This window comes from Microtus oregoni, unplaced genomic scaffold (genome assembly GCF_018167655.1).
Source record: "Microtus oregoni isolate MIOR12 unplaced genomic scaffold, Mior012 000086F_ref0000336, whole genome shotgun sequence".
Classification (NCBI taxonomy): domain Eukaryota; kingdom Metazoa; phylum Chordata; class Mammalia; order Rodentia; family Cricetidae; genus Microtus; species Microtus oregoni.
This window is the reverse complement of record NW_024544552.1, coordinates 2,892,467-2,916,143: the sequence shown is the minus strand read 5'-3', so window position 1 is coordinate 2,916,143 and position 23,677 is coordinate 2,892,467. Positions and strand designations below refer to the sequence as shown.

The window sequence follows — 23,677 nt, the reverse complement described above, 5'->3', positions numbered from 1 at the left end:
GTCCAGGTACAGAAATGGACATGCATAGCTGGATGTGTTTGGGAATCTCTAGTTCCTTTTAGAGAGATAAAATCTAGAGACAGTGAAAGAGGGCAGAAGACCGAGAGATCTAGAAGGTAGATAAGATCATGAGTGCACATTTGCAGTGCTCAGGAGTTCTCTTGTTATTACACAAGCGTGGAGCCAATACTGGGGCTTAGATAGAGGAGTGGTAGAAGATTTACATTGATTTTATTTTTAAATTTCTCAAATGAAGCTGGGCAGTGGTCCCAGCACTTGGGAGGAAGAGGCAGGCGGATCTCTGTGATTTTGAGGCCAGCCTGCTCTACAAAGTGAGTTCCAGGACAGCCAAAACTACACCTAGAAACCCTGTCTCGAAAAACAAAACGGGAAAAAAAAAAATTTTTTCTCAAATAATAGTAAATAAAAGATTGGATAAATTGGGAAGGACTGAAGACATAGATACCAATGAGGAAACTATTTTATAAGAACCTGAATTTAGGCAATCCCATCTGAAATGGACAGAAGCAGATGGATATGAGAGCTTTAGGAGAAAACCACTGTGATGGACATCAGAGGGATGATAAAGAAAAGTGAATGAGATACTATTGTGGTACATTCCCCCTCACTGCTGGGGACTGATCTTAGGACTTCATACGTGCTCGGCAAGTACTCTACCGCTCAGGTACATCCCCAGCCCTAACAGAAGGTCATTAACTCGGAAAGAAGAGTCTGCAGTAGGTACAGTTTTCTGGCGTTTTGGAGAATGAATAATTCTGTATTGTCTCTACTGTGCTTCAAGTACCTAGGACACTCACTGAAGATATTTGGAATTTGTCAGTAGTAAGGAGAGAGCTAAAGGATGCTGCACAGGGAATAGTTTGAATGATAGACAAATGATAATCTTAAGACAGAGAGAGGTGACTTTCCCTTGAGCCCATTCCCATAAGTCTTTGAGAAGCCTATATTCATGCTCTTAGGTGTGCCTTACTTTCTTCTGAGTACCTCTCTTTCTCTTACCCCTTGTGCTTAAGTCTGCATTAAGATATCTGTATTAAACACCAGCTATACTTGATGAGAAAAAGAAGAAAATTGAATAAGTAAGAGTAATTTTATAGTTTGGAGATAAACCAAGGAAAAGCTAAGGAAGAAGGAAGTTTAGGGAAAAATGAAGTTGTCAGAATAAGATCCAGATGAAGAAGAAACCTCTAGATTGCTGAGTAAGGAGTTTATTAGTAATAGTAACACCTTAACGTTAGGTGAGAGTCAACAGAATATAGACAGATCTAAAGGTAAAATATAGTGCAGCAACTTTGGATCTCCAAAACTAGATTTCAGAGGCCGGGCGGTGGTGGCGCTCTCCTTTAATCCCAGCACTCGGAGGCAGAGGCAGGCGGATCTCTGGGAGTTCGAGGCCAGCCTGATCTACAAGAGCTAGTTGTGGGACCAGCACCAAAGTTACAGAGAAACCCTGTCTCGAAAAAACAAAAACAAACAAACAAAAAAAAAACAAAAACTAGATTTCAGGGCTGGGGATGTGGCTCATTTAAGTGGAATGCCTGCCTAATGTTTTTGAAGTTTAGCACCATATAAAACTGGGTCTCAGCACTCAGCAATTGGAGGCAGGATTAGCAATTCAAGGTCATTGTTGGCCAGATAGTAAGTGCAAGTGTAGGAGTTTCTATGTGTATGAAACCCGTTTCAAACAAGCAAGCAAACGAAAGGAACCCAGTGAGACTTTAAGTCCAAGGTGATTATGTCCTACTCCGTGGTTGAATTTCTGTCTTTTCAGGTTTGGAATTATAAACTTCGGCGCTGCCTCTTCACATTGCTTGGGCACTTGGATTATATCCGTACCACATTTTTTCATCATGTAAGTGGCTATTGATCTTCATTATGCAGTGTTCTGTGGTAATTTCTCCACAGTAATCTCTATGCCTGGCACTAGAGTTCCAGCTGTAAATAAGAAGCTGGGCACTGTGATTGCATAGCTTAAGGCTAACCTAAACTACATAGTGAACCCTGTCTGAAAAACAAGGGCTGGGTATAACTTAGTGATGCTAGGACACTTTTCAAGCGTGCACAAGGGTCTGGCCTGACAGAACGAGATTGTCCTAGCCCTGTCTGAAATGTCTTTCAGGAGTATCCTTGGATTCTGAGTGCCTCAGATGACCAAACCATTCGCGTGTGGAACTGGCAATCTAGAACCTGTGTCTGGTAAACCAAGAGGCAGTAGCCTCAAAAAAGGGTCTAATTCTTTCTAAATACTTACAGTCAGCTTCTTCTCAGGTCAGCCATCTTCCTTCCCAGGCAGGCCATATCTGCTGATTGATTACTGATCATATTTGTAGGATTCTTTTAAATATAATAATATTAGCCTAGATTTTGTGATTTCTTAACAAGAAGAATAGGTCATAAAACTAGACCTTTGGAGTAGAACGTTTAGATCCGTTTTCAGTTCTATGTCCATAAAACTGGAGTTGTAATATAGACAATGAGTCTCACTTAGTGTTTGGCTGGTTCTCTAGTAGAATTGCCATAACAATTTCCAACTTCAGCTGCTAAAGGTATTCTACTAAAAATCTGTCAAGTGTATTTCCTATATGAATTACTAATATTGCATTTATTTTCATATTTTTGTAAGTCTTTAATCTGAGAGTAATCTTGATTCCATGAAATTAGTAATATTTAAATATTAAACAATTAGTGTTACAAAGAGAATTATTGGAGAAAGCAAAAAGGTGCCATGCAAGCCTGGTGACCTGAGTTTGATCCATGTAAAGGGGAGGAGAGAACTGACTCCATGCGGCAGACTCCACGCGGCACCCACTGTTGCCACTGCACTAAGAAGAAGATAACTTTTTTTTTTGGTCTGTTTGAGACAGGGTTTCTCTGTGTAGTCCTGCCTGGCTGTCCTAGAACTTGCTCTGTAGATCAGGGTGGTCTCAAACCCACAGAGATCTGCTTGCCTCTGCCTTCTGGCTGGGGTCAAAGGCATGGGCCATCACTGCCTGGCCAAAAACTATGTATTTTTAAAAAGGAGCTATTAGCTGGACATGCCTTTAATCCCAGCACTCAGGATCAAAAGAACCACAGAACAAAACCACAGAAAAGGAACCATTGTTAGCACAGGTGTCATTGCTTATTACTAGTTTAGAATTGTTAGGATGGCTTACATTGCTTCCACAAAAATATGAGAAAAGCATCCTCTGACTGTAAAGAAAGCATTTAGCTTAGGAGCCTGTTGATTTCTACCTTTAATTGAATGTTTTTTCCTTGCAGTGTGTTAACGGGACACAACCATTATGTAATGTGTGCCCAGTTCCACCCCTCTGAAGACCTGGTGGTGTCCGCTAGCCTGGACCAGACTGTCCGCGTTTGGGATATTTCTGGTGAGCTGCCCAAGTTCAGGGGACAATCTAGTCACGTCTGGCACAAAACTGCAATTGCTTAAAATAGCAAGGGTATTTGGCTTTGAACAACGAAATTCAGAATTTCCATTTCTGTATAATATCTTTGTTTTTGAAGGTATTGAATCTGCTTTGATGTTCATGTTAGCAGTATTTTCTATGAAAGCGACTTACTCTAGGAAGCTAACTTGATTTCTTTAGTTACCTCAGATTTTCATTAAAATATGTACATCTGGGCTGGAGAGATGACTCAGCAGTTAAGAGCACTGGCTGTTCTTCCAGAGGTCCCAGGTTCAATTCCCTGCACATACATGGCAGCTCACAACTGTCTGTAACTCCAGTTGCAGGGTATCTGATACCTTCACACCAATGCACATAAAATAAAATTAAATAAGTTATTTTTTTAAAAAAGTACATCTGATTTATTTAAGAACCAAGCTTTCCACTCAAGTAAAATACATATTTTACAAAACAGAAACATGAAAATATGTAAGTAAATGGGATTTGTGAATCCTGATGTCTTATTTATAAATAGAAAATTCTCCCTATTAGATTTCTTCTACAATAAGGAACATAGAATGGGAAGGAGTTGGTGACTTTTGTATTCAGAATACAAAATATTAAAGCTTTTAATAAGCTTTCTGAGGGCTGGAGAAATGGCTCAGTGGTTAAGAGCACTGCCTGCTCATCTAAAGATCCTGAGTTCAATTCCCACCAACCACATGGTGGCTTACAACCATCTGTAATGAGATCTGGTGCCTTCTTCTGGCCTGCAGACATGCATGTAGGCAGAATACTGTATACACAATAAATAAATAAATCTTAAAAAAAAAAATAAGCTTTCTGAGCCCTTTGAATAATTAGGCCAAGTCCTCCTGTCATAATTTATGTATAATGATTTTTGAGAGAAAGATTGAAATTTTAAGCCGGGCGGTGGTGGCGCACGCCTTTAATCCCAGCACTCGGGAGGCAGAGGCAGGCGGATCTCTGTGAGTTCGAGACCAGCCTGGTCTACAAGAGCTAGTTCCAGGACAGGTTCCAAAACCACAGAGAAACCCTGTCTCGAAAAACCAAAAAAAAAAAAAAAAAAAAAAAAAAAAAGAAAGATTGAAATTTTAGTGTCACGGAGATCTAAAATGTTGCCACACAGAGAATACTGAGAGAGAATGCTGTCTGTGACATGCATGGAGGGGCTTCATACTGGAATAGGGAACTGAGACTCTAAATACCGTGCTTCTCTGCCCAGTTAAATTTCAAAAACAAAAAACCTCACTCACTGAATTATCTTTATTTGCCACTTCAGAAATTCTGAGATTGGGTTCTTAGGAAAGTCATGTAAGACTGCAAAACAGCATTTCTTCCCTAAATAGGAAGCCCTTGTGGGCCCTTACCTGCTTCTCTGTGGAAGTGAAGGAGTTAGCTTTCCCTTTCTATAAAGTGCTAAAGTGATAACTACCCAGCTCCCTCTGACAGTGCTGGGCTAGGAGTTGCTGCTTTTATAAACCATCAGTGAACAGCAAGTGCAAACTTTGGATTCCTGAATACAATGATTAGAATGTTATAGTTTAACATTTATTTATTGTAGAAATAAACCAAGGAAATTTGGGCACGGTCTTGCATGCTATAATCCCAACACTTAGGAGGTAGAAGCAGGAGAATCAGAAATTCAAAGTCATTCTTGACTACATGATGAGTTTAAGGCCAGCCAGGGCTGTATGAGACCCTGTTTCAGAGAACCAAACCAAAGGAAAAACAAAACCCAAACAAGTCAAGGAGAAAAGAGGGCAGTTGGAGAGTAGGGTCACTGTATCATGCTGTCTCTGCAGTTTTCCAAAGCTTAGAATTGCAAGACAGTGGTGTAAACAAGATGGTTTGGGAGATAGGACCATTATGTTCATCCTCTAGGGCTTTGCCATTGCAGTTTTCTGTCAGACCGACTAGGTATTTGAAGTACACCCAGATGTGACCAGCCATGCCCACAGGAGGAGCTTGGTACAGGCTTTGTGAGCCTGTGCCCTCTCCTCCCTGCCAGTACTGGGGAGCTTAGCATTCACTCTGCAGTAACCTGGCTGTGGCTTTCCATATGGTTGCTCCATGCTCACATTCAAGACACACTCTCTGCTCAGGATATACGCACTAATGAGGTCGGCTCCCAGCCTGTGCTGTCCCCGCTGATCAGGGAAAGCTATGTAGAATAGTCTTGAGTTCTGTGAGAAAGATGCTGGAGGAAGTATCCTGAGTGATTTTTCTCAGTTCTCCCAGGAATTGTGTACAGCTAATCCTATCCTAGAACACAGTTGTTTTTAGATACTAGGGGTTCATCCCCAGAACATTGAGTTGAGAAAGGCCCCTATACCGCTCCACTTTAAAAGTACTGCTTGTGGGGGCTGGAGAGATGGCTCAGTGGTTAAGAGCATTGCCTGCTCTTCCAAAGGTCCTGAGTTCAATTCCTAGCAACCACATGGTGGCTCACAACCATCTGTAATGAGGTCTGGTGCCCTCTTCTGGCCTGTAGACATACACACAGACAGAATATTGTATACATAATAAGTAAATAAATATTAAAAAAAAAAAGTACTGCTTGTGCCATCTGCTGCTAGCACAGCATGTTCCCTGTGGTCTAGCTAAAGTGACTTGGGAAATGCATTTTTAAAAATCCAATAATTAAAATAAGAAACAATTTGGGGAAGTAAAGTGGCTAGGTTCTCATTTGTGACCATTAAATGCCCAGGGCAAGAAGTACTTTCTTCACCTTTTGCAGGCAGAAAGCATGTTTACATCAAAGTTAAGAGCCTTAGATTAGAGGAGTGAGGGAGAGTATGACCTCGGTGGGGTTTGTGTTGCTCTTGAATGTGTGGGTTGCATGGATTGCTATGTGGTATTACAGCTGCTGTAATTTGTAGATGGTATAGTGAGAATGTTGTACTAACTTGCTGTACTAATGTGAATGCATCTACTATTTCTCTGCCGACTCTGCTGACTTAAAGTAATCCTTTACCTGGAAGGCAATGTTTTGGTATTTGAGTAAGCAGAAGAGCATTTCGGTTAGACTTTTTACACTTATATTTTCCTGTCCTCAAAATTAGCATACTCTTCGGAATTCCATTTTGTTCTAGTTCCGGTTAGTCTGAAACAGTAAGAGAAACCAATTTTCTGGTCTCTTAGGGACTGACAATAACATTTCCAAGGCAGAAAAGGACCTTCTGAATAAGGGAATGAATGTACCCAAATTTAGGGGATTGTGACATTTCTCATTATTTTGACTCTCTTGAAAAGAAGACTCTAAAGTAATGGGTAACACCAAGAGAATATAGAATGCTTTAAAGACAAAGCGGTCCCTTTAACACCTTTCCCATGTGAATTTAGCCCCCAGAACTTACTAGAACCTGAATATTCTGTGAGCCTGGAAAACAATCATTTGTTTTTAGGGGAACAGTTTAAAAACTAGCTGTGGAAGATGGGTTTCAGCTTGTGTTTCCAAGTAAACTGTCAGTTAAATTAATTTAATATGCTTACACCTTTGCATGTCAACCCCATATAATTCAAGCTCACTCTTTGAAATATCTACTAGAATATATTAATATGCTGCCAAATCCTTTGCTCATCCCTCTCTCTTTACTACTTCCTCTGGTCCCCACTGGGAGGCATATAATAACTGGTCCATTCTGAGAGTGTTCTCCTCTCCCTCTGGATTTGGGTAGCTGCTGTAGAAATTTTCCATCTGTCGCTCAGTCCTAGTGAGTAGCTTGTCAAAGGCTCAAATATTTCTTCTCTAAGTATCTTTTCACTGCCTGTCACTATTCATCTGTTTCGCCCTTCCCCTTTTCTTGGATCATTGCAGGCAAGTGCAACAAAGACTTTAATTCTGTCATGCAGCTTTCATTTTAATGTGTTTGTTGAAGGTTATTGGAGGTGAAGTTCCTCACAGCTGTCTGTTTTTATATCTGTCTTGAACCTATTTCATACATTAGCCTCATTAGAAAAAGTTGACAGACCCTATTAAAGGGACAAATGAAGTCAAAGGCATACTTGTGACCATGTATTAATGAAGCTTGAGGGGGCTGGAGAGATGGCTCAGTGGTTAAGAGCACTGACTGCTCTTCCAGAGGTCATGAGTTCAATTCCCAGCAACCACATGGTGGCTCACAACCATCTGTAATGAGACCTGGCACCCTCTTCTGGCATGTGGGCATGCATGCAGGTAGAATGTTGTATACATAATAAATAAATAAATCTTTAAAAAAAAATGAAGCTTGAGGAGAGTGCTTTTTTTCATAACTTTTATGTCTCTATACCTACAAAGAATCTCTTGAATTAGGCATAAGCTAAGTTATTAAATTAAAACCGTTCTCTGATGCTGATGTTAGGTACTATTCTAATAGAAGAAATACAGTATAGTTTAAAACAATGGCCATAAGTTCATTGAGCTTAACTTTTTTTTTTCTTTCTCTACAGATACCACATTTTAGTCTGAAGCTTCTTAGGTTTTATTTTCAATTATATGTTTTATTTAGTCCCTGTTTTAAAATACTGTCTGTTTAAAAAAAATTTAACAAATACTAAGTAACTTTTTCTTAACCATTTTTTCTCCCAAATATTTTTAAAGGATTTTCATCCCTATTTCGTTTTGTTATGTACAATTTGGTATGGTATGCATGATTATTATTACCTATCTCTAAGGGTTGTTATCAGGATTAAATCTGATACTGGTACTTTGTATTATAATTTTGCTGCTTTTTTAAAAAATTTATTTATTTATTTATTTATTTATTTATTATGTATACAATATTCTGTCTGTGTGTATGCCTGAAGGCCAGAAGAGGGCACCAGACCTCATTACAGATGGTTGTGAGCCATCATGTGGTTGCTGGGAATTGAACTCAGGACATTTGGAAGAGCAGGCAATACTCTTAACCACTGAGCCATCTCTCCAGCCCTGCTTTTTTTTTTTTTTAATTGGTTTTTCGAGACAGTGTTTCTCTGTGTAGTTTTGGAACCTGTCCTGGAACTAGCTTTTGTAGACAAGTTGGTTTCAGACTCACAGAGATCCACCTGCCTCTGCCTCCCGAGTGCTGGGATTAAAGGTGTGCACCACCACAGCCCGGCCTTGCTTCTGGTTTTAACACAAGTACTCAGCTTTTCACCAGCCTTCCCTGCTTTTTGAAATAGGACTTTGCTCTATAGCCCAGGCTAGCCTTGAAACTCAACTACATAGCCCAGGTTCAACTTGTGGCAGTCCTACTGCCTCTAACTTCTGATTGCTAAAATTGCATGTATAAGCCAACACAACTTACTTCAAGTAGTTATCTTTTAAAGATTTTTAGATGAATTGCAAACATGATCGTCCACAAAAAAGACACTTCTCGTCCTGGTGTCTTTTGCCTATCATTTAAAAATTATCAGTCAGGCGGTGGCAGCTCATGCCTTTAATCCCAGCACTTGGGAGGCAGAGGCAGGTAGATCTCTGTGAGTCTGAGGTCAGTCTGGTCTACAGAGTGAGGTCCAAGAGAGCCAGGACCACACAATGAAACCATGTCTCGAAAAACAAAAAACAATAATAAAAAAAATTATCAGTGGGGCTGGAGAGATGGCTCAGCGGTCAAGAGCATTGCCTGCTCTTCCAAAGGTCCTGAGATCAATTCCCAGCAACCACATGGTGGCTCACAACCATCTGTAATGAGATCTGGCGCCCTCTTCTGGCCTTCAGGCATACATGCAGACAGAATATTGTATACATAATAAATATTTTTAAAAAATTATCAGCTAGTAATTCCCCCCAGTGAAACTAGCATCTGTTGGCTTTAATGGAAAAATACATGTGTTCATATCTATAAGCAGCTTTTTATGCAAGAAAATGAGAAATCAAACAGTTTTAATTATTTGGTGTCTTGTCCAAAGGCAGGTAGGTGTGAGTACACTTTTTGCTAGTACCTTATTGCTGTATCTTCTCATAGTGTGTATAATAGTCCTTCCAAACTAGTACCTTATTGCTGTATCTTCTCATAGTGTTTATAATAGTTCTTCCAGACTAGTACCTTCTTGCTGTGTCTTCTCATAGTGTTTATAATAGTTCTTCCAAACTAGATAACTGTTTTGTTTAATATGTGTAGTTCTGCAGTGCATCTGGGATGCCTCTGCACATTGCTTCCAGTTTGGGAAACACTAAAACACTAAAGCACAAACTCCCCCGGGGCATTTCTTCAAATTACTTCTCTCGTGAGGATTGGAGATATGGCTCAGAGTTTAAGAGCACTGACCACTCTTCCATAGAACCTGGGGGTTCAGTTCCCAGCACCTACTTAGCAGCTTACAAATATCTATAACTTTAATTCCAGAGGATAATTCCAGAGGATATTCTGGCCTCTGCAGGCACTGGTCATGAATGTGGTCACACAGATGTACATGCAGGCAAACCCCCATACTCATCAAATAATAGAATACATTTTTTGAAAAAAATTTAAAAAGTAAAATTTTAAGATGGGAAAAGGTTGCTATAGGTTTTATGACCCTGAAAGAAGACATTGAGTGATTGCCATTTGAAGCCACATTTAGAGAAGATTGAAGAATGAAAAGTGCTATTAATCTGAAATAGACTGCTCTTTGAGATGAGATTTAATGAACTGAGTTGTGTTGGAAGTTTGGGCTGGCTCCTAGCAAGGTTCGTGTAAGTGTTAAGGAAGGAGCTAGTGCACACATAGAGGTATTTGTGAGCTCCTTTCCTCCTTTTCTCTAGGTCTACCTGCCCGGTTCATTTTAATCTTAGTCTTTTGATACCTGTATGAAGTTCTGCTACTTTGCTCTTATGACATTGTATTTGCATCTTTCATTCCACCTTAACCCTCCAAAGGTCTGAGGAAAAAAAATTTGTCTCCTGGTGCTGTGGAGTCGGATGTGAGAGGAATAACCGGGGTTGACCTGTTTGGAACTACAGATGCAGTGGTGAAGCACGTACTCGAGGTATTTATCTCTGTTGCCAGTGGTGAGTGCATGCTACCCACTAGAGGAAAGTCTCAGTACGCTGTTCATTTTATTTCATCTCTGTATGGGTGTGTGATGTGTGTGGGTGTGTGCCTTAACACGTGTGTGGAGTCCAGAGGACAAGTTTATAGAGTTGGTTCTCTCCGTCTTTTTATGAGTCCCAGGATTTGAACTCTGACTTAGGGAGTGAGCATTTTATCCACTGAGCCATCTTGCTGGCCAACGATTTTTCATTCTTTCAGCAAATATGTAAGTATTGGGCACCATTTGAGGTTTGGAGAATAGAACTGTAAGTAAGCCAACAGTGAAAGGAAGAGATATGCCATCTTATAAACCCAGTGGGAAAAACGGAAGAAAACTGGACACGTGCTTCATCCCTGTCACAAAGCAGAACCCATTATTAGGCTTGTGGAAGGCTCCTAAAGAAAGTCAGTGAGAGCCAGGCGGTGGTGGAGCTGGGCGTTGGTGGCACACGCCTTTAATCCCAGCACTAGAGAGGCAGAGAGAGGTGGATCTCTGTGAGTTCGAGACCAGCATGGTCTATAAGAGCTAGTTCCAGGGCTGGTTTCAAAGCTACAGAGAAACCCTGTCTTGAAAAACCAGAAAAGAGAAAGTCAGTGAGAAGGACCAAGAGCCAATTTCTTATGAGAAACTTTGTTAATGATGAGAAATGGAAAAGAAACTAGGTTTTCTGGTGGTGGTGGTGCACACCTTTAATCCCAACACTTGGGAGACAGAGGCAGGTCTGTGAGTTTGAGGCCAGCCTGGTCCAAAGGAGCTAGTTCCAGGACAGCGAGGACTGTAGCACAGAGAAACCCTGTCTCAAAAAAACGAAAAAGAGTCTAAACCATATAACTACTCACTGAAATGCATACTATTTGAATCAAAGCTGCCTGACCCATAATTCTGTCAAAGAATGTAGTACAATAGAATAGGGACTATCTTGAATCATCATTCTTAAACTTTCATAGGAATTCTCAAGTGTTTTTTTATGTATTATATCTGTCAATATTAGCCATATTTTAAATGAAGCAGGTTTTTTATTTATTTTTTAAGAGTGATTTACTTTTGGGGGAACAAGGAGGAGTGGAGGGAATGGTAACTGGTTGGGATGTATTATATGAGAGAAGAATCTATTTTCAATTAGAAAAAATTTTTAAGTGTTTTACTTGCAAGTATATCTATACCATATGAATGTCTGATGCCTTCAGAGGCCTTCAGAGAGCACTAGATCTCTTAGGACTGGAGTTACAGGCAATTATGAACAGTCATATATGGTTGCTGGGAACCAAACCTGGGTGGGTCCTTTTCAAGAAAAGTCAGTACTCTTAACCAGTGAACCATCTCTTCAGCCCCTTGTTTTTTGTTTTTCTTTTTTTGTTTGTGCTAGGAATTAAACCTGGTACCTTGCACTTAGTAAACAGATGCTCTACTGTTGAATTGAATTACATCCCCAGCCTAAGACTGAGGGCCTTTGAAAAGATGGGCTCTGTTAGCATATATCTCATTAACTGTCAGAGCAATGATGTCATCACCTATCATGTATCCTATGGAAAATATGGAAAATAACAATAAAGTCTTAGGATTAGGAAAGTAACTTTGAGTTTACAGATTTCCAAATGGCTCTTGGAACTCCTCCAGAGGATTCCAGATCATGCTCTGAGAACTTCTGCATTAACTTATAAAGTAGGTCTTTATACTTAAGAAGTTACAGTTACTTGGAGCAATAAAACATACATAGACAAGTAAAAAGGAAGGCAAAACATACTAAATACAAATAAAACTAGCTCAGTGGTGTGGTGCGTGCCTTTAATCCCAGCACTCAGGAGGCAGAGGCAGGTGGATCTCTGTGAGTTTGAGGCCAGCTTGATCTACAAGAGCTAATTCCAGGACAGGCTACAAGCCTACAGAGAAATCCTGTCTTAAGAAAACAAAACAAGGGGCTGGCGAGATGGCTCAGTGGTTAAGAGCACTGACTACTCTTGCAGAGGTCCTGAGTTCAATTCCCAGCAACCACATGGTGGCTCACAGACATCTGTAATGAGATCTGGTGCCCCCTTCTGGTGTGCAGGTGTACATGGAAGGAATGTTGTATACATAATAAATAAATAAATCTTTAGAATAAATATATATATAAAAAGCAAGCTAAATTTCCTGGTGGAAATCTTTGGAACGACCCGTGAGAATTTGAAGTAAGTAGACATATTGACATGGCTATTCTAATGTTCAAAGCTTTACAGTATGCCAAGTATAATACCACATACCTGTACTCCAGAAGACTGAAGGAGAAAGGTCTGGAGTTTAAACCCAACTCAGTCTATACAACAAGACCCTGTCTTTAAAAAACATATCAAATGAAAATAAAACAACAACAAATGGACTTTAAAGTGGCACAGTCCCTTGAGTCTTTTTACTTGAAGAGTGTTTCAGAGGGCTGGGAAAATAGCTCAGTGGTAGAGGACTGTCTTAGCATATCCAAGGCCCTGAGTTAGAGTGCCCTATTGCAGAAAAAGAAACACCAGCATGATTGCTTTGAATTGTGTCTTTAAAGCTGTTTTGGGAGACTCACCTTGTCTTTTTAACAGGGCCATGATCGTGGAGTAAACTGGGCCGCCTTCCACCCCACCATGCCCCTTATTGTATCTGGGGCAGACGACCGACAAGTAAAGATCTGGCGCATGAATGGTGAGTAAGGCTGTGGTAGTGTTGCCATATCTGAGAAAGGGACTGCTGGCCAGTGAGGGAAAGTAGCCAGGTCTTCTGGACTTGGATCTGTTTCCCTTCCTTGGGTGATTATTTCTTTTTTTTTTTTTGGTTTTCGAGACAGGGTTTCTCTGTGGTTTTGGAGCCTGTCCTGGAACTAGCTCTTGTAGACCAGGCTGGTCTCGAACTCACAGAGATCCGCCTGCCTCTGCCTCCCGAGTGCTGGGATTAAAGGCGTGCGCCACCACCGCCCGGCAGGGTGATTATTTCTTGCTAGTTCTAAGTGATTAGTCATTATTTCTTCCTTTTTTCCTCATGGCTTATAATCTTATTAAGAGACATGAGCATAGTTAGAGTAAAAATTCATGCAGTCATTTAACAAATAATAACTGTTTTGTTTCAGATTGTGTTCAGGACTCTATATTATTTGAGTAGAAAATTCCATGCTATAAAGTTTATATTGTTCTAAAATGTCAGCTAGTAATACATACAAAGAGAATAAAATAGAATAAAAGCTTATAGAATTTTTTTAATATAGGTATTGTAGTCAATAGGGGCTCAGAATAAAAGATCAGAGATGTACAGAAAAATAGGAAGTTTAGAGCTGAGATAGCATGTGATAGTAGCTCCAGCTACTTAAGAGGCTGAGTCAGTATTGTTCCTAGGAGTTCAAAGCCAGCTTGTACAACACAGCAAAACTGTATCTCCTTAGAAAAGAGGGTGTTGGAGATAGAATAACAATAAAACCACACAGACAAACAATACATAAAGAGGAAAAGACTTACATAAAATCATTGCCCCATTTGGGGAAAAATTATTTTAGTATTTTTGCAATAATACGTAACGCTTGATTAAGAGTATCATAGCTAGATATGGTGGTATATTCTTGCAGTCTCAGCATGTGTGATGTTGATGACAAGTATAAGACCAGCCTGAGCCACATAGCAAAACCTCATCTCTTCAAAACATTGGGGCTATAGAGATAGTTCAGTGGACCTTTAGAGGACCTGATTTTGGTTCCTGACATAGCACCTATGTCAGACTTCTCACAACCACCTATTACTCCAGCTCCGGGGGATCCAGTGCCTTGTCCTGGCCTCCACAGGCACTGTACTTAGGTGCATAAACTCACACACAGATACACACACTTAATTAAAAATACAAATAAATTTTTTTTTTAAGGATGTTGGATTTATAGATGCTAGACTTATAAAGAATTGTGGTAATAATTCCTTTTGTTCTTCAGAGTCAAAGGCATGGGAGGTTGACACCTGCCGGGGCCATTACAACAATGTGTCTTGTGCTGTTTTCCACCCTCGCCAAGAGTTGATCCTCAGCAATTCTGAGGACAAGAGTATCCGAGTCTGGGATATGTCTAAGCGGTAAGGAAATTATTAATGTTATGTGACTTTCTTATTCTCTGTCTTTGAAAATTAGATTAGAAACCAACCATGGTAGCACATACCTATAATGTCAGCACTTGGGTGTTGGCAGGGGGTGGTCATCTGTTGTGTGGTGAGTTGGACCCAACCAAGGTTACCTGAAACCCTGTCTCAAAAATTTAAAAAAACAACAACAACAAACGATGAGATGGCTCAGCAGGTAAAATCACTTTGCATACAAGTTTGATGACCTGCTTTAATCCCTGAGCCTACAGTAGAAGAAGAGAACCAGCTCCCAAAAGCAAGTTGTCCTCTGACTTTCACATGGTAGGTCGTGTGCACAGGCGCACACCTTATACGTTAATACTTTTTTTAAAGGAAAGGGAAAAGTTAGAATTTTCTTTCTCTTTAGCATGAAGAAAAATCAAGCCCTACATTATGAAAATCTGAAGGGTATAGTTCTTTGTGGTAAAAGTGTTTGCCTATCGTGCATGAGAGCCTCAATTTAATGTCCACTGCTGTTAAAATAAATAAGCAAGCAAACCTTAGAGACTGAAATATCAACACATATTTATTAGATAGAAATCTCCGTGTATTCTTCTTTCTCCTCTAAACTTAAATGTGATTTTTTTTTTCCTTCTTGGATGTTTAGCTAAGGCGGTGAGAACTGGGAAATGAACATGCAGTAGAAGTGATAAGGGAGAAGCTGACGATTTGCAGTAATGGGATCAGTTTGTCCTTGAAGACTGTATCCCAACACACAACTTCATCTATACTGTTTGTGTGCCTAATCCACTTTCAAAATCAGCTTATATGCTTTCTGTCAGTTCTCTTGTGTGTGTTGTACTGAAGTTTCAGAATTAACAGTTTTCTTTGTGTACCTTTTCATTTCCTAGGACAGGGGTTCAGACCTTCCGCAGGGATCATGATCGTTTCTGGGTCCTAGCTGCCCACCCCAACCTTAACCTATTCGCAGCAGGTGAGAGCCATTTCTTATCCCACCCCTCTGATTTAGTTAAACGTTTGTAAGATTTGAAAGTGGGTTTTCATTAGTTTTGTCTCCAGTATGTGGTAATAAGATAACAAAAAGAAGCAGAATTCTCAGAGCCACCTAATTGAAGCACTTCTCATTTTTACGTCTCTTTTGGGGAAAGTGTTTCTTTAGTGTTCTTCTCACCCCAGATCTGTTTAACCTTAAGCTCATTCTCTTGAATGTGCTCCTAGGAGCTCCTAGGAGACTAATATTGAATACTTAGAGTTCTCACACTGAGAAAAAAGAAGTCGAGTCTATTTCATTCATTTGTCAAATACATAATAAATATTAGACTCTGAGTGCTGATATCAAAGCAGTGCATGAAAGTCCCTGTCTTGATGGAACTTTAAGGGAAATAGACTGTAAACAGTAAGTATATAAAATGATGTGTGTTTGAAAATGCTTCGAACAAAAATGAAGCAAAAAGAAAGATGATGACAGTGTGTGTCCTATTGGCTTATATTGAGTGTTCAGGGAAATGAAAATGAATGAAAAAGGAAGACTGTCATAGGCAAAGAACATGAACTGCTTGAAAAAGAGAAGTTCTTAGCATGATAGGGGAATATTAGAAATGCCAGTGGGAACATAGTATATGGTATTAGATAGTAGGAAGTAAAACCACATCAGATTTTGCTTGGTTTTATAAGCTGTGGCTTTTTTTTCTTTTTTTTTTTTTTCGAGACAGGGTTTCTCTGTGGTTTTGGAGCCTGTCCTGGAACTAGCTCTTGTAGACCAGGCTGGTCTCGAACTCACAGAGATCCGCCTGCCTCTGCCTCCCAAGTGCTGGGATTAAAGGCGTGCGCCACCACCGCCCAGCTAAGCTGTGGCTTTTAATTGATTGTTTTTACTCTGTTCTTTGGAGGCTTGCCCCCCTCCCCCAAGCTCCCAAGTAAATACGTGGAGACTTATTCTTAATTAGGAATGCCTGGCCTTAGCTTGACTTGTTTCTAGCCAGCTTTTCTAACTTAAATTATCCTATCTACCTTTTGCCTCTGGGTTTATACCTTTCTCTATTCTAGGTGTCTTTCTTATTTCTTACTCTGTTGGTGGCTGTGTGACTGTGTGGCTGGCCCCTGGCATCTTCCTTTCCTTTTCCTTTTCTCACTCCTCCTCCTTCTCTTTTTCTCCTTCGGTTTATTCTCTCTGCCCCTGGAAACCCCACCTATCTCTTTCATGCCTAGCTATTGGCTGTTCAGCTCTTTATTAGATCAATCAGGTATTTTAGGCAGGCAAAGTAACACAGCTTCACAGAGCTAAACAAATGCAACATAAACGAATGCAACACATCTTTGCATCATTAAACAAATATTCCACAGCATAAACAAATCTAGCACATCTTAAACTAATATTCCATAATAATGGTTAGAACTTAATATTTTACTCTGGCTGGGCAGTGGTGTCACACACCTTTAATCCCAGGTGGTGCTCTGTGAGTTCAAGGCCAGCCTTGTCTACAGAGTGAGTTTCTAGGACAGCCAGAGTGTGCAGAGAAACCCTGTCTCAAAAAAAAAAAACCAAAATTTACTTGGATGAATTAAAAGCCACTGGAAAGGGACTAAAAAGATGGCGCAGTGGTTAAAGAGCCCTTGTTATTCTTGGAGAAGACTGTGGTTTGACTCCCAGCACCCACACAGTAACACAACCATCCATAACTCTAGTTCCAGAGAATCAGATGCCCTCTTCTGACCTCTGGAGGCACATATGTGGTATACAGATATACATGTAGGCAAAGCACTCATACACAAAAAAAAAATCAATCAAGTTTTTAAAAGAAGCCATTGGAAGATTCTGAGTTGAAAGTAAAGCTGGTATGTACATGGAGAGCAAGTAATTGGAGTATAAAAATAAGATTATTTAAGGAGTGGATGATGCTAATTGGGAGACTACAAACTTTTTTCCCCTCCAGGCAGGGTTTCTCTGTGTAGCCCTAACTGTCCTCGAACTCACAAAAACCTGACTGCATCTGTCTCCATTGTGCTGGGAATAGAGGCGTGTGCCACTACCACCTGGAAACATTTTCTTAAAAACAATCATAAAAACTTTTTTTGTTAGGCTGGGCAGTGGTATCCCACTCCTTTAATCTCAGCAGTCAGGAGGCAGAGGCAGGAGGATCTCTGAATTCGAGGCCAGCCTGGTCTACAAAGTGAGTTCTACAATAATTAAGAGAGCCTGTCTCAAAAAAAAAAAAAAAGATTTTTCGCTTCTTGTTTTTAATTTATTTACTTGTTTCATAAAGGCTTCTTAAATTGACTTTTATTTTACCAGCGAAATGGCTCAGCTGGTAAAAGTGTTTGCCAATAAGCCTGACCACCTGAGACAATACCCGGAACCCACGTGGTAGGAGAAAACTGACTCTCACGAGTAGTCCTCCCGCCTCCAAACACATAAAACCATATGCCCTCCCCCGGTAAACAAATAAATGTAGAAAAAGTAAACATTCATTCTTTTAAACAGATAGTTTTTATGGTTTTCTTACTTGCTAAAGACTGAGGAATAATGAAAAATCATATAAATCTGTCTTCAGAGAACATGTGAAATAGTTGGGATGAGACCCTTGAATGCTAACAGCGTTTATACACAGTATTAAGGGAATACGCAGAAGGGTGTACTAAACACAGGGCTGGGAATATAGTTCATTGGTAGAGTGCTTTCCTAGCTTGTTCCAGATCCTGGGTTCAAGAAGAAAGGGCAAGGAGATGAGTGATAGAAAATTACTTGAAAAAAAATTCGAAGGATTGTGAGAGTTTAGAAATGCATTTAGATGTTATATTATTCTGTTACCTATAGCTATAGTGAAATACTTCACACTAGGTACTTTTTTTTTTTTTTTTTTTTGGTTTTTCAAGACAGGGTTTCTCTGTGGCTTTGGACTAGGTACTTTTTTAAAAAAGGGATTTAGACTGGAGAGATGCCTCATGGGTGAAGAGTACTTGCTACCCTTACAGAGGACTAAGGTTCCATTCCCAGCACCCACATGGTTGTTCACAGCTGCCTGTTACTCCAGTTCCAAGGGATCTGATGCCCTCTTTTGGCTTCCTCAGGCACTGGGCGTATACAATGTGCATATAATTTAAATGCAGGTACTCACATGTACACATAAAGTAGATCTAAAAAAGAAAAGGTGTTTATTTTTTTCACCATTAAAGAGGTTGAAAATCCGAGATTGAGCAGCCCAACTGTTTGTCCTTTGGTGAGGATTCCCTTGGCTCAATTACAGTATGACACAAAGCGTCTTGATAGTAGTGATCAAGAGGGAGAGATCACATGACCAGGAAGACTCCAGAGAGAATTCAGGATATTCTTTGTACAGCAACATTCTCCCCAGGGTGCGCTATTGACCTAGTGACATTCACTAAGCCTCCTCTCTTAGAGATTCTACCACCTCAGTGTCTCACACTAAGCTTCTACACGTGAACCCCTGAGGCACAGTCCATCTCCAAGCCGTAGGAGATGCCCTCTACCCTTCTAGCATTGAATATATTCATCTGTGTATCTCCTATTTCTAACTATCTTATTGCTTAGAGATGATTGTTTTCTCTCTTCCCTCTGTTCTCTAGGCCATGATGGTGGAATGATTGTATTTAAGCTGGAACGTGAGCGTCCAGCCTATGCTGTTCATGGCAATATGCTGCATTATGTAAAGGACCGGTTCCTGCGTCAGCTGGACTTCAACAGCTCCAAAGATGTAGCTGTGATGCAGTTGAGGAGGCAAGTCTGACTTCTCCTTTCCACATCCTTTCATCTGTTGCACTTCCTCAGGCAGGACTCTTCAACCAGCCTTTTGGGTCTCAGCTATCAGACATCGATTCCCATTGAACAAACCTCTTCAGTTTAAATCGCATAACGACAGATACAGGGGTGTCATGAACGGGAGGTTTTCTATTGGGACTGCTCGTGGCTCTCTGCAAGGACATTCTACTAATGCCTACAAAATCTCTTGCAGATCACAGAAAGCTCCTAGCTAAAAGGTAGCCCAATTTGGTAATGCAAATTTTGGCCTTTTTCATTTATGCCTTGAGGAACCTTGTAGCAGAGTGGGGTGATAAAACCTAAATGACTGCAGTTCAGGATAATAAAATAGGGAAGATATTTTTTAAGAGTTGCAGTATATCAGAACAAATCCCACAACCCTAAAAGGCAAAACTGTGTCTCTGGAATGGTTAGCTCTGAAGATAAGATAACCTCTGGGATGCCTGGCCAAAGGACCTGTGCTTTGAATGCCAGCTGCAGCATGCTGAAACATTCATGGCAGCAAACACTGGCATGCAGGCTTGATAACCACCCGCTAGCTTCACTATGACAAAAAAAATGGGTTTTTGTGAACAGTCCCAGGGACAGAAGAAAACAAGCAGAGAAATCACATCAGGCTACACTGTGGTGTCCACTGCAATTATGCATAGGAATTTGTACCAAGCAGAACTGTCACCACTTACCACCTTCTGATGGAAATGTGGCTTGTGCTTTGCTGATTGGACGATTAAGTAGTCAAGCTTTAATGGAAAGAGAAAAAAACACAGTATCTGTTTTTCCTCAGTACAGAAGTAGTGAACATATGTGTACTGAGTGGCTATGTAGACATTGAAGGGATAATTCTTTTTTTCTTTCCTGCTCTTTTTTTCTTTCGTTTTTTGAGACAGGGTTTCTCTTGTGTAACAGCCCTAGCTGTCCTAGAACTAACTCTTGTAGACCAGGCTGGCCTCGAACTCACAAAGATCCGTCTGCCTCTGTCTCCCGAGTGCTGGGATTAAAGGCGTGTGCCACCACCATCCAGCCTTCTTTTCTATTCTTACACCTATTCTATTTCTTTCTTTTTTATGTAGTGGTTCCAAGTTTCCAGTGTTCAACATGTCATACAATCCAGCAGAAAATGCAGTCCTGCTATGCACTGTAAGTAATTATGGCATCTCTAGGTTCTCCTCAGTTTTTGTGAGTATCTTATTGCCTTTAGATATGCCACTAATGGCATTTTTGGGTTTTTTGAGACTGTTTCTCTGTGTATCTTTGTTTTCAAACTCACCCTGTACACCAAGCTGGCCTTGAACTCACAGAGATCTGCCTCCTGAGTGCTGGGATTAAAGGCTAAAGGCGTGTACCACCATTACCCAGCCTCTAATTGCCTCTTCAAAGCTCCTCCATTCCCTCTCAATACTGAGGAGTAAACCTATGGGCACCTGGTGGGCAAGTTGACCCTTTCCTGATAGAGCTCCTAATGGATGTTTTGTAAGAGCTGACGCAGTGGACACTCCAGCTCACACTAATGGTCATGAACCTAAAGGGTTGTGAAGTGGTCAGAAGGAATGCTTGAATTGTGTGCTGTGCACAGGAGGTGCCTTCTGCTCCTTCTGCTCAGGTGAACACAGCAGGCCTGTGTTGGAAGCTGATTCTCCAGTGAATCACCTCTGAGTTTTTAGGGCCCTCCCCATTTCCTGCCACATAATTTGGAAAAAAAAAAAAGAATGAAGAAATGGCATTCTAATTTTAGTATACTGGTCGCTGAATGAAAACTGCTTTTCCTATATAACTTTTCATATGTAATCTTGCTCATTTAGTATCTAACACAACCATATTCTTCTGACAGTTTCTTGACTGTCTTCTTAGATGTTTTGTTTTGTTTTGTTTTGTTTTTTATTGCGAAAAGAAGAAAAAAAAACATAAACAAAAAACAAGTTTCCACCTCCTCCCAGCCTCCCATTTCCCTTCCCCTCCTCCCACCCTTCTCCCCCTCCTCCCACCCTTCTCCCCCTCCTCCCACCCTTCTCCCCCTCCCCCCACTCCTCTCCCCCTCCCTCTCCAGTCCACAGAGCAGTCCGGGTTCCCTGCCCTGTGTTAAGTCCTAGGTCCTCTCCGTCCATATCTAGGAAGGTGAACATCCAAACTGGCTAGGCTCCCACAAAGCCAGCACATTAAGTAGGATCAAAACCCCCTGCCATTGTCCTTGGTGTCTCATCAGCCCTCATTGTTCGCCATGTTCAGAGAGTCCGGTTTTATCCCATGCTTTTTCGGTCACAGTCCAGCTGGCCTTGGTGAGCTCCCCGTAGATCAGCTCCTCTGTCTCAGTGGGTGGATGCACGCCTCGTGGTCCCGAATTCTTTGCTCATGTTCTCCCTCCTTCTGCTCCTCCTTGGGACCTTGGGTGCTCAGTCCAGTGCTCCTGTGTGGGTCACTGTCTCGATCTCTATCCATCACCAGATGAAGATTCTATGATGATATGCAAGATATTCGTCAGTATTGCTCTAGGATAGGGTCATTTCAGGTTCCCAATCCTTTTCTTTTCTTTTTTCAAGTATACTTTTAAGTTGACAAGTATATTCAGATGAAGCACCAGGTTCCTTGTCTTTTAATTTGTGGAATAGAGAGAAATATTTGTGTCTATTCAGATAATATCTGCATTTTTAGAGGATAAAGAAAATAGTGCCATCAGTGCTTGGTTATTTGGCTAAGAGCGTTATAATTGTTACATATAGAAATAACTCAAGCACCCTCTGGGTGCAGGTAATGGAAGTAAAATGCGTTCAGTATTGTCTGTGTTGCAGTGATGTCTTCTCTGTCAGAAAACAGTGTCTTCAATGCTGCTTCCTAAACATGTCTTCCTTTTCCCTACAGAGAGCAAGCAATTTAGAGAATAGTACTTATGATCTATACACCATCCCCAAAGATGCAGACTCCCAGAATCCTGATGGTGGGTGCTCTTCGTCTCCTCCACTCTGCTTCCAGCTCTCCTCACCAATTATCATCATTTCTTTTCAAGTTTTTCATATCCCATCCACAGGCCGTGGCTACATCACTCATGTCTGTTGGCAGGTGCTGCTGACAGTTGCACCAGAGGCAATTGTGGTGTGAAATATTCATGTTCTGCCTCCATTTTATTACCCCAGCTAGATATATATATTTTATAATTTGGTTATTAGAAACTCTCCATTTTCTCTTTCAGCACAGCATGTTATCCTAGTTTATTGTCAGCTGATATGACTTTCACCCTGGTAGTTTCATTTATTTAAAAATGTGGCTCCAGTCTTGCAATGTCTCATCCTGGGCCTGGGGATTTATTCTTGCCTTTCTATATCCAGATCCGATTTGCTTTCTTTTGCATGTCAAAAAGATGAGGCTGCTAACAGCCCCATGACCCACCTGGGATCCCAGGATCCAGCTGAGACCCCTGCCTGCCTCTTTCATCACCACCATCCCCTGTTGATGTCCTTACTATTAGAACTTGCTGACAAAACATTCTCAGAATGGATTGGAGTCTCGTTTTTGCTTTTTTCAGTGCAGTTCTTCCAGTGGATTTACAGGCCTTAAACAGTTTAAAGCTTATTCCACAGGCCCTGCCTTTTACTAGTACATTTTGTTATTTTATACCCTCCAAAGTTCTGAGAAATATTTTGCTAGGTCTGTCCCTTTTGTGAGTGCCAAGAGGTCTTACTATTGTAATATTCTCTTTTGTTTGTTTTGTTGTTTTGGAGAGTGCACATATGCATATAAGAGAGGGTCTCACTGTATAACCCAGAGAAGCCTCAAACTCATAGTTGCCCTTAATACTGGAATTACACATTATGCCATCTCCCTTTACCCTTTTAAATGTGCTCAGGCTGAGATGATGAGAGAAACAATATATATATTAGGATCCATAAACTGAAGTCTCCCTCACAAATTAGTCAGTTAAGTCTTCCTAAGTAAACTTACATTTTGGTGCCTCCCAACCCACCATAGTTTTGTTCATTTTCCATATCTCTTAGCAATCAGTAGAAGTTCTGTTATCCATCCTTTAAGAGGGATAGTAATTATAAAGGTGTGGTCCAGTGGTGGACACCAGAGAGAGAGTAGAAGCTCAGGTAGTATGAGTTGTGGTAGAAATTTGTTTTGTAAATTCTTTGCCATTCCAGGTACCAGAAAAGTACAAAGCAAGGCTGGCCAGCATGCTCTGGTCTGTTTTCCATTGCTATAACAGATAAGACTGTTTGAATATATTCTTTACAAGTTTCTCAGAGAGTGGAGTATCCATTTCAAAATTCTAATCAGCTGCAAACTGAGGAACATTTTATAACTCTCCTCAGGGCGATAATGCTGAATTGACATTCACAGAGCAACAGCTTGATGCTGTGTTGCCCAGCACTGAGCCTGTCAACATTTAGCTGGAAGTACTGTGTCCCACCCTGCCCGACTAGGGGGCCAGC

General features: G+C 40.7%; 1 protein-coding gene across 2 annotated transcripts in view; it reads left to right on the top strand.

Annotated features, from left to right (window-relative positions):
• Window positions 1–23,677, top strand: part of Copa (COPI coat complex subunit alpha) — a 49,367-nt gene that overhangs the window by 9,308 nt on the left and 16,382 nt on the right. For both annotated transcript variants that reach the window (XM_041643428.1, XM_041643427.1), the window contains exons 4-13: window positions 1,793–1,873; window positions 2,141–2,217; window positions 3,283–3,392; window positions 10,258–10,367; window positions 12,974–13,073; window positions 14,338–14,473; window positions 15,370–15,452; window positions 19,064–19,214; window positions 20,327–20,393; window positions 22,110–22,185. In XM_041643428.1, coding sequence (XP_041499362.1) covers window positions 1,793–1,873; window positions 2,141–2,217; window positions 3,283–3,392; window positions 10,258–10,367; window positions 12,974–13,073; window positions 14,338–14,473; window positions 15,370–15,452; window positions 19,064–19,214; window positions 20,327–20,393; window positions 22,110–22,185 — 991 coding nt within the window. The remainder of the gene's footprint in view (window positions 1–1,792; window positions 1,874–2,140; window positions 2,218–3,282; window positions 3,393–10,257; window positions 10,368–12,973; window positions 13,074–14,337; window positions 14,474–15,369; window positions 15,453–19,063; window positions 19,215–20,326; window positions 20,394–22,109; window positions 22,186–23,677) is intronic.